Source organism: Astyanax mexicanus, chromosome 1 (assembly GCF_023375975.1).
Source record: "Astyanax mexicanus isolate ESR-SI-001 chromosome 1, AstMex3_surface, whole genome shotgun sequence".
Classification (NCBI taxonomy): Eukaryota; Metazoa; Chordata; class Actinopteri; order Characiformes; family Acestrorhamphidae; genus Astyanax; species Astyanax mexicanus.
Window position 1 is genome coordinate 123252501 of NC_064408.1, and position 12691 is coordinate 123265191.

The following is a 12691-nucleotide window of genomic DNA, read 5'->3' on the forward strand; positions in this document are numbered from 1 at the left end:
GTGTTATGTAGTGTCTTTGTGTGTGTTTGTGTGTGTGTGTGTGTGTGTGTGTTTGTGTGTAGTGTTATGTATTGTGTGTGTGTGTGTGTGTTTGTGTGTAGTGGTATGTAGTGTCTTTGTGTGTGTGTGTGTTTGTGTGTAGCGTTATGTAGTGTCTTTGTGTGTGTGTGTGTTTGTGTGTAGTGTTATGTAGTGTCTTTGTGTGTGTGTGTCTTTGTGTGTAGTGGTATGTAGTGTCTTTGTGTGTGTTTGTGTGTGTGTGTGTGTTTGTGTGTAGTGTGTGTTTGTGTGTAGTGTCTTTGTGTGTGTGTGTGTGTGTGTGTAGTGTTATGTAGTGTGTGTGTGTGTTTGTGTGTAGTGGTATGTAGTGTCTTTGTGTGTGTTTGTGTGTAGTGTTATGTAGTGTGTGTGTGTGTGTGTGTGTGTGTTTGTGTGTAGTGGTATGTAGTGTCTTTGTGTGTGTTTGTGTGTAGTGTTATGTAGTGTTTGTGTTTGTGTGTGTGTGTGTGTGTGTGTGTTTGTGTGTAGTGGTATGTAGTGTCTTTGTGTGTGTTTGTGTGTGTGTTTGTGTGTAGTGTCTTTGTGTGTGTGTGTGTGTTTGTGTGTAGTGTTTTTATCTAGTATGTGTGTGTGTTTGTGTGTAGTGTTATGTAGTGTGTTTGTGTGTGTGTGTGTGTTTGTTTGTGTGTTTGTGTGTAGTGTTATGTAGTGTCTTTGTGTGTGTGTGTGTGTGTGTTTGTGTGTGTTTGTGTGTAGTGTTTTTATCTAGTCTGTGTGTGTGTTTGTGTGTGCAGGTGTGTGTTTGTGTGTGTGTGTGTTTGTGTGTAGTGGTATGTAGTGTGTTTGTGTGTGTTTGTGTGTGTGTGTGTGTTTGTGTGTAGTGGTATGTGTAGTGTAGTGGACGGCTCTGTTGTCTGTGACTGAAGCATTGAAAACTGCCAGAGCTGCAGGTCAGTCCTCAGTGCTCATTCTGCTGGACCTCTCGGCCGCATTTGACACAGTCAACCATGACTTCCTCCTAACTATACTCTCAAACATGTGCTGTCGCAGACAATGTGCTGTCATGGTTCAGATTGTACCTCACTGGGCGCTCGTTCAAGGTGTCGTGGCAAGGACAGCTGTCCTCAGCCCGCTCCTTATTCACTGGGGTTCCCCAAGGTTCAGTACTGGGACCCCTTCTCTTCTCCATATACACCACCTCTCTTGTTCAGGTTATCCGCTCACACGGATTTTCCTACCATTGCTTTGCTGATGACACCCAGCTATACCTGTCGTTCTCACCTGAAGATCACTCAATCTCTGCACGGATATCGCAGTGTCTCTCTGACATATCCTCATGGATGAAGGAGCATCACCTTCAATTAAATCTCTCAAAGACTGAACTTCTGGTTATACCAGCAAAACCATCTTTTCAACACAAATTCTCTATAAGTATCGACTCTCTCTCTCTCTCACCGACAAAGGTTGCTAGGAACCTGGGTGTTCTGGTTGATGACCAACTCTCCTTCACGCACCATGTGGCCTCAGTTGCTCGGTCCTGCCGCTTTGCGCTCTATAACATCCGAAAAATTAGACCGTTCCTGACGCAACAGGCCACCCAACTCCTGGTGCAAGCGGTCGTCATCATCTCACGCCTCGACTACTGCAATGCCCTGCTAACTGGCCTCCCGGCCTGTGTAGTAAAACCACTCCAGATGATCCAGAACGCAGCAGCACGTCTGGTCTTCAACCAGCCAAAACGGGCACATGTCACCCCGCTGCTCATTGAGCTCCATTGGCTACCAGTTGATGCTCGCATCAAATTCAAAGCTCTTACAATCGCCTACAAGGTGATGACAGAACAGGCTCCTTCCTACCTGCACTCGCTCCTGAAGGCTTACGCTACCTCCCGGCCGCTGCGCTCCTCCAATGAACGCCGCCTCGCTTTACCAAACAAACATTCACACAAAGCAATCCAGACTGTTCTCATACAGAGTTCCCCAACTACCCTCCACTACCAGATCAGGAGAATCTCTCGCTATCTTTAAGAAACTCCTGAAGACAGAGCTCTTCAAAGAGCACTTACTCTCTTAACACCTCTAACACACTAACTAATTCTAACCTCATTTCCTTCTTCCTCTCCTTCACTCCTCTATCCTATTATTCCCCTTTGTCCTCCTTTTATCCCTATCCAAAGATGTTTTACCTTTAAACTTATTTTACATTGTACTTGACTATTGTAAGTCGCTTTGGACAAAAGCGTCTGCCAAATGTAATGTAATGTAATGTAATGTAATAATGGTATGTAGTGTCTTTGTGTGTGTTTGTGTGTGTGTGTGTTTGTGTGTAGTGTTCTAATCTAGTCTGTGTGTGTGTTTGTGTGTAGCGTTATGTAGTGTCTTTGTGTGTGTGTGTGTTTGTGTTTGTGTGTAGTGTTATGTAGTTTCTTTGTGTGTGTTTGTGTGTAGTGTTATGTAGTTTCTTTGTGTGTGTTTGTGTGTGTGTGTGTTTGTATGTAGTGTCTTTGTGTGTGTTTGTGTGTGTGTGTAGTGTTATGTAGTGTCTTTGTGTGTGTGTGTTTGTGTGTAGTGTCTGTGTGTGTGTAGTGTTTTTATCTAGTATGTGTGTGTTTGTGTATAGTGTTATGTAGTGTCTTTGTGTGTGTGTGTGTGTGTGTTTGTGTGTAGTATGTGTGTGTTTGTGTGTAGTGTTATGTAGTGTCTTTGTGTGTGTGTGTTTGTGTGTAGTGTTATGTAGTGTCTTTGTGTGTGAGTGTGTGTGTGTGTGTGTGTGTGTTTGTGTGTAGTATGTGTGTGTTTGTGTGTGGTGTTATGTTGTGTCCTTGTGTGTGTGTGTGTTTGTGTGTAGTGTTTTTATCTAGTCTGTGTGTGGGTGTGTGTGTGTGTTTGTGTGTAGTGTTATGTAGTGTCTTTGTGTGTGTTTGTGTGTGTGTGTGTAGTGTTATGTAGTGTCTGTGTGTTTGTGCGTGTGTGTGTTTGTGTGTAGTGTTATGTAGTATCTGTGTGTGTGTGTGTGTGTGTAGTGTGTGTGTGTGTGTGTAAGAGTGTGCTTGTGTGAAAGAGTGGGTGAGTGTGCAGTATGAATATTGTGTGTGTGTGTGTGTGTGTGTGTGTGAAAGGGAACTTACATTTTTTTAATCCAGGTCTGATTCTGATCATCCCTCCATGTTCCACTCTAAACACACACACACACACACACACACACACACACACACACACACACACACACACACACACACACACACACACACACAGCAGCATTTTCACAAACTGAAATGTACTTTGACCCTATTAATGTTCATATCTCTCTCTCTCTAATCTGACTGGTGTGTGGAAGTATCCAAAATTCTGTTAAAGAACCCGTGCAGTGTGTTCTCAGTAACAGTAAATAAAAGTGTATTAGTTCTAATCTAACTGAACTCTATATTCTACTAAAGAACTGTGTTAAAGAACCTGTGCAGTGTGTTCTCAGTAACAGTAAATAAAAGTGTATTAGTTCTAATCTAACTGAACTCTATATTCTACTAAAGAACTGTGTTAAAGAACCCGTGCAGTGTGTTCTCAGTAACAGTAAATAAAAGTGTATTAGTTTGAATCTAACTGAACTCTATAAGGTTTAACTTGCTGAAAGCTTAACATTAATGTAAAATGACCTATTTAAACCTGACGCTAAACTGAGTTTTGTAGAGCTATTTGGTATCACGGTAGAAAGCTTAAAAACGTTGAGCTTTTAACACACATCACTGTGGAGCTGTGTCTCCGAAACCAGCTCTAACTGAGTTAACAGAAACATCAGATCTGTACAGCAGCACTGCTAACGTTTAATCTGCACAGCTCCCCGTCCTCCTCTAACACTAACGCCAGCCTGCAGTGTTCCCTCTTCCTGAGAAGAAGATTTCACATCATGATCCCTACATAGCGCACTACTTTTAAACCTAATACAAACATAAAAAAACACTGTTTAAATGATAAATAAGGAATTGTGTTTCATACTGATGAATGTAAAAATGACTTTTACTTAGATATATCGTACACTGTGTGGGTGGAGGTGGTGCTATTCCATGACCCACAGTGCACTACATAGGGAAGAGGAAGTGATTTGAGGCAGAGCATTGGAAGACTAAACACTGCTGCTTTTTATAAAGGTAGTGTTTAAAGATTCAAGTTTAGAAGTGTTTTTTAACTCAGGTTTCTATATTGTCCACACATTTTCTACTGCGTACAGGTCAGGAATACAGGCAGGCTGGTCCAGTACCTGTACCCTTTTCTTTGACAGACATCTCTTTATAATATGTGCAGCAAGTGGTTTTGAATAGTCTTGTTGAAAGGACAATTACAGGCCCTAAATTATTGGCTCTCATCACAAATTCTTGGAATGTGCTGCAGGAATAAGATGTATGAATGGATGTATATAAAAAAATAAATGAGTTTAAGCAAACTAAACATGAAATATTTTGGGTTCATACTGTCTGCAGTGAAATATAAGTCAGAGTAAACATAAAAACAATATATTTTATTCTGCAATCATATTTAATATTTTTCAGTTTTTTTTCAGATTTATTATTGTTTTTTTTTTATCTCTGTCTTTATTAGACTGTTGACACGTTAGGACCGAGAACCACAGTTTTTAAATAAAGCTGACATGCCAACTCAGTCACATTAATTTTATCTCCTCAGAAATGAAGGGGCCCTATTTTAGTGTTAAACGCACACCATGCAGCTTGAATTAAGGTGTGTCAGTGTGTCTTTGCTATCACAACAAAGAAAAAAAGTAAACATTGTGCAGCTGAAAATGCACCAAATGCATACGGCACAGCTACCTGGACACATCCCATTGGTGTAGATGCATTCAAAAACACCATTGCTGTTTCAGCGCTGCAGGTGGAAATCATGAAAATAGACTGTTGCTGATTAGGGCTGGTGTTATTTTTTTATGTATATTATTTTATTTTTGTACCTGTGTGTACACTATTTCGTTTTGATATTTTAGAATTCATTAGATTATATTTCCTTTAGCATTTTGAGCTTAGTTTAGTTAGTTATTTTCCAATTTCATATCTATTTTTTAGTTTTTATTAAAAGCTGTTATTAGCTTATTAGCTTTTAGCTTGTTGCTGCCTTCTATCTTATTTAGCATACAGAAATACTCACTGGTATTTTCAATGAAGTTGATTTACTCATTTAATAGCTGTATCTAACTATTTTAAGTCAGACAGGCACTGTGTGATTTTTTAATCGGTGCGGAGAGCTCATCCGCATGTTTGAATGGTTTGTCCTGTAGGAAAACGCACGCGATTTATCTGCTGACACTGTAGTCTGACCGGCAGGCTGAGAGACTGCAGGTCATGCAGCCCGTAGGCAGTAGAAGAAGCACGAAGTGCCACCCATTAATCCACCAGGAGCTTTAAACGCATGGATTAGCTCGCGTTCAGGCTCACGTTCAGGCTCGCGTTTACGCTCGGGTTCAGGCAGACAATCTAATCTCTAGTATGCAGAACTATATTATTATTGTTATTAATTTTCCATTCTTTTAAATAGCAGGATACTTTTATTTCTCTGCCCGGACCCAACCCGGCCCGAGTAAAGTAATGAAAAATCTCGAGTCCAGGCTCCAGGAATATATTTTTAATACTATTTTTATTTTAAATAAAGCTATCCCCTGATAATCACCATATACCTAAGTAACAAAGTATTATTGTTAACGAAAACAAACGAAAAAACGAAAACTGAAAGGGAAAGTTCTCCTTAACTGAAACTAATAAAAACGGTAATTAAAAGAAAAAACTACAACGAACTGAAATTACAGATTGAATACCCTCATTTTCGTGTTTGTTAATTTATTTATAAGCGCTGTTTCCACCACAGCAGTTTAACAGCGGGTGGTGTTGTGCCGTTTCTGCACGCGAAGGGGAGCCGGTGTTCTGCGGGGGTCAGAATTCGGCAGCTATGCAGCGCACAGCGCCTCACGGTCCGCATAATTGATTATATTTACAGCGCTCGAGCTAGCCGCGAAATAATGACAGAAAACCCTGAGGAAGATGCAGAATTCTGTATGGGATTAGAATATGAGTGTGAAGGACATTAAAAAAACTTGTTTTGTAGAGAACCAGGAGATGAGAAATATTTGAGAAGCAGCTGTAACTTTACCTGTGAGTAACTCACACACCAGAACACCCCACGCTGCAGGATAAACGGATAAATCTGATCATTTCGGTGGTTGGTTGGTTGTTGGGGTTTTATTGCCACTACAGCACAAATGTGGCTATTTGTGGCGATAATTTCGGTGAAAATTAGTGAAACCTGTAGAGTTTATTGAGTTTTTGCTGTATGATCTCCTCAGTGAGAATCCCCAACCCATAACCAATCAGTGAGCTACAACTGCTTACCCCTCCCACTGCTCTTTCATTGTGGATGCGCAGAATGTCTTAAATATCCCGTTTTTCAAAGTAGATTTGGCACGTCACATGGTTAATATACTGTCACTATTTTACAAAACCGTCACCATATTTAAATACCGTGGTATACCGAAATACTGTCATACCACCCAACCCTAATTTATCCTGATTCTGTCTTCATGACCAGGAACAGCTAAACTGTTCAACCTCTTCTAGTGTATTACCTAAACATTGGTTCTTTTTACCACCGGAAAGATGAGCCAAAACAAAGTACTTGGCATTTAGTACAGATAGCTATGGCATAATACAAAAATGTGGCCGTGTAAACAAAAATAAAACAGAATGACAGAATGTAGGTTACATGCTGCTCCACTGTTGTACCTGGTGACTACAACTAGATTTATCACAAGTCCCAAAATCAGTGGCTCAAAAAGGGAGTATGCAGCGTATGCGAATGGAAAATCTCTTGACGTGAATCACAGAGCCAGTTCAAGGATAAAGTTCCGCCTTTCAGGAGAAACAGCCAATCAGCTTGCTGGTTTTTCGAAGCTCAGTGGGCGCCGACAGTATGTTTGCATACACCTCAAAAAGTATGTAGTTGCACCCCTGCCTAAAATGCAATGTGTTTCACAACTTTAACACCTAACTTTCCCAACACTCTGCTTCCCCGTGAAGCAAAGCACACACACACAGCAAAGTGTCCTCCATTAGAGCACAACAGTCAATATTGACGGAGAAAAAAATAAACATGTTCATTTGTCTCACAATACGTTGATGAAATAATTATCAATTCAGACCTACCTGAGTGTCTCCAGTTTGCAGTGTGGATCCTCTAGTCTGGCAGAAAGCAGCTTCACTCCTGACTTTCCTGGGTGATTGTAGGTCAGATCCAGCTCTTTCAGGTGGGAGGGGTTTAAAATCAGAGCTGAAGCCAGAGAAGAACAACCTTTCTCTGTGATCATACAACCAGATAATCTGCAGACAGAGCAAAAAAACATGTGAGTGAGAGAAAATAGAAAGAAGGAAAGAGCAACAACGTGGCAGACTAAGGAAATAATGCACTTTAAGATTCAATAAACGCTTTTTTTCACATTACCTTCAGCTAAAATATTTTTTGCTTGTGCATCACAATTTTGTGTGATATGTCTCAAATGTTCATTCAAGTTGGACATTCTTAAGATGACTACAGACCGATGAGAGTTTGTATTTGTCCTTCACAAGACACTTTTTCTTGTGTGATTTGTTATAATATAATGTATATAATATAATATAATATAAACACCGGAATTTCACAATTAGACCTGTATAATCTCAAAACAAAAATCACAGAAACACTGACCTGAGAATCTGCAGTTTACAATGTGAACTCTTTAGTCCAGAAGAGAGCAGCTCCACTCCTGAATCCTGCAGGTCATTGTTACTGAAGTCTATCTCTTTCAGGGAGGAGTTTTCCAGGTTTAAAATTGTTCCCATATTTTCACACGTCTTTACTCCAAGATTGCATGAAGCTAGTCTAAAAACAAGTATAAACAACAGATTTTACAATAAACCCTAATAAGGATTTTTTATTTGAATGGATAGACAAATAATAGAAAACAGAATTAAACTGTAAAATATATTGTCTGTCTAAAGTACTGGTGTTTCTTTATACTGAAACAAGTTAAAATGGACAAAGAAAAAGTTTAAAAAAGCAGAGGAAGAGCAAGGGGGCTTTTCAGGGTATGTGAATTTACTGAACCTATCATTTTTCTTTCTGCCCTTTAAAACTTAAATATTCATTATATTTATATATTATTAACTTTAGGTATCTGTTAGAGCAAACAAACAGTAATGATGCTTTAGAGTAGAGCTTGGAAATATGCTTTGTGGTTTTGCATTGTTACTAGCCCTAAATTACTAGCTCTTATCTCACCTTTTTCGGAAAGTGCTGAACTAAGATGTAGGAAATGAGTTTGAGCAGACAAATATTTCTCTGTTTATAAGACTATTCACATGTTGAGATCATATTATTTATATTCTTCAGGTAAATGTTTTTTCCATTTGTGTGATTTCATAAACCTTGACTCACTTCTTCATATTTTTAAGAGAACAAAAATAAAATGATTAAATGTGTTTATTGGTGTAAATCTGTAATTCTGCCTCCAGAAAAGTGAAATGCGAGCATGTTTACGTTGCACACATTAAACTAGAACAGTGTGTAAAATCAATCAGTGCTTTCTGTAAGATACCATAAAATATGTAGAGTGCTATTGTTCGTATTGGATGTGCTGTGCTTTTCCACAGATTTCCACATTCAAATCATAGTTTGAGTCAGTATGTGCTTATTGTTTGTTTAAAGGCCCTATTTTAGCATCAAATGCACACCATGCAGCTTGATTTTGGGCACGTCAGTGTGTCTTTGCTATCATAACGAAGGGAAAAGTACACATTGTACAATTATGCTTAATTGTATAGCCTGTCATCAGGCAAAAAGGACAGAGTCTTAATTATTTAACTCAAAATATTAAGGTGGTTTTGATTCTTTTTAACTTAGAATCCTTAATGTGCTGAATAAATGTTGGCAGATGAATGCTTGTACTGCACAGCTCAAACCACTCCTTCATGTTCATCTTAAACAATATCTATAGAGATAAACAGGAGATTAATTCCGGTAGAAGAGAAAACCTATTGAACTAATGCCTCACAGTAACAGCAACAGTGTGTACTGTACTGGGATGTACAGTAAGATATTAAGTATTTAAATATGCAGAGTTTGATGTTACAAATAAATGCTGATAAATGTTCATCACATTGTATTGTTCAACATTTCTCTAAAGCATACTGAAATGTGATTTTTTTAGTCAAATAACCCAGCACTATTTTAGTGTGTATCTGCAGAGGATGTGCATTAATTTTAACCAAAAACACTTAACACATAAGTTGCCTAAACTATTAAACTATTTTCTTAAGGCTGTCTCTGATCAGTCTAAGACAGAAATTATCTCATTTATAAATTATCTGTACTGTTTAGAATAATGTGAGGGTTTAATTATTATTACACACACAGGATAATTAATGTGTAACAATGTAAATAATGTGAATCTACCTGTGAATCAATGAAAAGTGCTAAAAATCAGCAGTTCAAAAAAAAACCTGAATAAAGACCTGAATGAAAATACTTACAGAGCTCTCCTGGATATTTTAACTACTGGCAGCAGCTTCAGAAGACACTCCTCTGATGGGTGATATTTACTGAGGTCAAACTCATCCAGCTCTTCTTCTGAGTTCACCAACACAAAAGCCAGAGCTGACCACTGAGCAGGAGAGAGGCTGGCCTGATGAAGACGACGGTCAGCACCTCCACTTAGGTATTTCTGAACTTCCTGCACTAGAGAGTGATCATTCAGTTCATTCAAACAGTGGAACAGATTAATAGATTTCTCTGAAGAGGAGCTCTCCTCAATCTTCTTCTTGATGTATTTGACTGTTTCCTTGTTGCTGTGAGAGATCCTCTCTGATGGGGTCAGTAAGTCTCGTAATAGAGTCTGATTAGACTCCAGTGAGAGACCCAGAAGGAAACGAAGGAACAGGTCCAGGTGTCCACTCTCACTCTGTAAGGCTCGGTCTACAGCACTGCTGAGGAAGCCAGTCATCGTTGACCTGCTGAAAAGCTTGAAAGCTTTACTGGTTTGTTGTTCAGTGGATTGTTCTTTTGGAATTTTTCTGTTGAGAAACGCATATAAAGCAGCGAGGAATTCCTGAACGCTCAGATGTACAAAGCTGAAGACCTTCCCCAGGTGCAGCTCATGTTCCTCCCTGAAGATCTGGGTACACACTCCTGAGTACACTGATACTTCTTTAATATCAATGCCACTCTCTCTTAGATCTTGCTCATAGAATATCAGGTTTCCTTTCTCCAGCTGCTGAAACGCCAGTTTCCCCAAAGCCAGAATACTTTCTCTAGTCTGCTGAGGATCAGGGTCACTTTTTCCACTGTACTTCTGGTTCTTGAGTTTGATCTGAAAGATCAGAAAGTGTGTGAACATCTGTGTCAGGGTTTTGGGGATTTCTCCACTCTCAGCTTCACTCAGCATTCTCTCTAGAACAGTGGCTGTAATCCAGCAGAAGACTGGTATGTGGCACATGATGTAGAGGCTTCTTGAAGACCTGATGTGTGTGAAGACTTTGTTGGCCAGGTCCTGATTCCTGATCCTCTTACTGAAGTACTCCTGTTTCTGAGGGTCACTGAAACCCCGCACTTCTGTTACCTGATCAACACACTCAGGAGGAATCTGACTGACTGCGGCTGGTCGAGAGGTGATCCAGAGAAGAGCAGAGGGAAGCAGATTCCCCTTGATGAGATTTGTCAGCAGAACATCCACTGAGGTTTGCTTTTCTATATCCTCCAATTTCTCATTGTTCTGGAAATCCAGAGGCAGTCGACACTCATCCAGACCATCAAAGATGAACATGATCTTGTATCCTTTATAATGTCTTGGTTTTAATTCTTGTGTTTCTGGGAAGAAGCTCTGAAGAAGATTCACTAGACTGAGCTTTTTCTCCTTCATCAGATTCAGCTCTCTAAAAGGAAGTGGAAATATGAAGAGAACATCTTGATTTACTTCTCCTTCAGCCCAGTCCAGAATGAACTTCTGCACTGAGACTGTTTTTCCAATTCCAGCAACTCCTTTAGTCAGCACAGTTCTGATGGGCTGGTTCTGTTCTGGTAAGGGTTTAAAGATGTCGTTGCATTTGATTGGTCTTTCCTGAGTTTGCCTTTTCCTGGATGCAGCTTCAATCTGCTTCACCTCATGTTCCTGATTGACATCTCCACCCCCTCCCTCTGTGATGTAGAGCTCTGTGTAGATCTCATTCAGAAGTGCTGAGTTTCCATAGCCTGAGATTCCTTCATTGATTTTCTGATATTTATCCCTCAGTTTGGATTTGAGCTTTTGTTGACATGCTGGGGTTAATTCTGATAACAGAGGAAGATCTGTAATCAGCTGTGATCATGCATTAGACCCCAATGTAGAACAACACCATGACATAATACTTTAAAATGAAGACTGTAGTATGGTTTATTTGTAGCAGCTGTAGTTGATTTAGAGATATTCAGTATGTCCATACAAAATCAGTAAGAGTTAAGTTTAAGGACTACAGTTGATGCTGTGATACATTATTTTACAATTACAGAATTATATTCATTTTTGTTTTTCCCTTCGGGACTTCACTGACAAATAAATTAGCACTTTAAGTTGGTACCCAGGGTCATGACCCAGAACTCTTACTGCTCTGTAGTTTGTTAGCGAGGTCTGTCTGCTTCATGTTCCTCAGGATGTGCAGTGTGATCATCAGCACCCCCTCCCTCTGATCATCCTCCACCTCTCTCTCAGAGCATGCTGGGTAATCTGGACTCAGGAGCTTCTTGAATGTGTTCAGCTCATTCTTCACTAGAGAGATAAACTTCTGCTGCAGCTCCTGATTAAAAACAAACATCAGAGAATCACTAAAGCTGTTACAGAACAGAAGAGATGATGACACTGATCTGAGGAGGAAAGGATTTATAGATGCTTTGGTGTGTAAAAGGATTTAAACATCATGTTACTGAGCAGCATCATATAGCATCAATATTAACATTATTACAGTTATACAGAACCTACAGGTGAATAAATTATGGTTATGATTACAAAATTTTAAAAGTGAAATTAAAATTAAATGTAAAAGAAATCAGGGAGATCTCCATCAAATATTTGGTTTAGAACTAACCTTGAATATGTGGTCCAGTTTCTCCCTGTAATTGTTTATTTTCTTCTTACTGTGAATAACAAAAAAATCCACACTGTAATCCACCTTAATAAATTATCTGATCGAAAAAAGTTTTGTTTCAATAAAATATGCTGCAATTACTAATAAAATCCACCAGGCAGTCAGACTCCTCAACACACAGAGACAGAGCTGAACCCCACCCCACCCACCACACACACTTACACAAAACTGAACTGAACACCCCACCACCCTTTAAACACACAAAGACTGAACTTCACCCACACACACAGAGACTGAAATGTCTTTATTCCTATCAGCAATATTTGCTGCCACTCTCAAAAACTATAAACTCCTCAGTAACTGCTGTGATTATATATGTTCTATATGTTACAGTATGTTACACAACTCTGCACCTTATCCTCACTATACACATTATTATACCGTATCGGTACTGCACTGTCCTGTCTTTTAAATTATCTTGTCGTTTGTATTTATTGTTATTTAGTGTTATAGTTTTATGTCGTCACTCTTGCACTTTATGTTGTCTATTGC

The 12691-nt window shown here is 39.3% G+C and overlaps 1 protein-coding gene across 11 annotated transcripts in view; it reads right to left on the bottom strand.

The window, feature by feature from the left end:
- The window catches only part of LOC107197168 (NACHT, LRR and PYD domains-containing protein 14-like), a 412286-nt gene that overhangs the window by 109118 nt on the left and 290477 nt on the right, over nucleotides 1–12691 (bottom strand). For all 11 annotated transcript variants that reach the window (XM_049468087.1, XM_049468099.1, XM_049468098.1 and 8 more), the window contains 5 exons: nucleotides 12140–12188; nucleotides 11662–11851; nucleotides 9557–11348; nucleotides 7734–7907; nucleotides 7196–7369 (listed from right to left, as the gene is read on the bottom strand). In XM_049468087.1, the coding sequence (XP_049324044.1) occupies nucleotides 7196–7369; nucleotides 7734–7907; nucleotides 9557–11348; nucleotides 11662–11851; nucleotides 12140–12188 (2379 nt within the window). The remainder of the gene's footprint in view (nucleotides 1–7195; nucleotides 7370–7733; nucleotides 7908–9556; nucleotides 11349–11661; nucleotides 11852–12139; nucleotides 12189–12691) is intronic.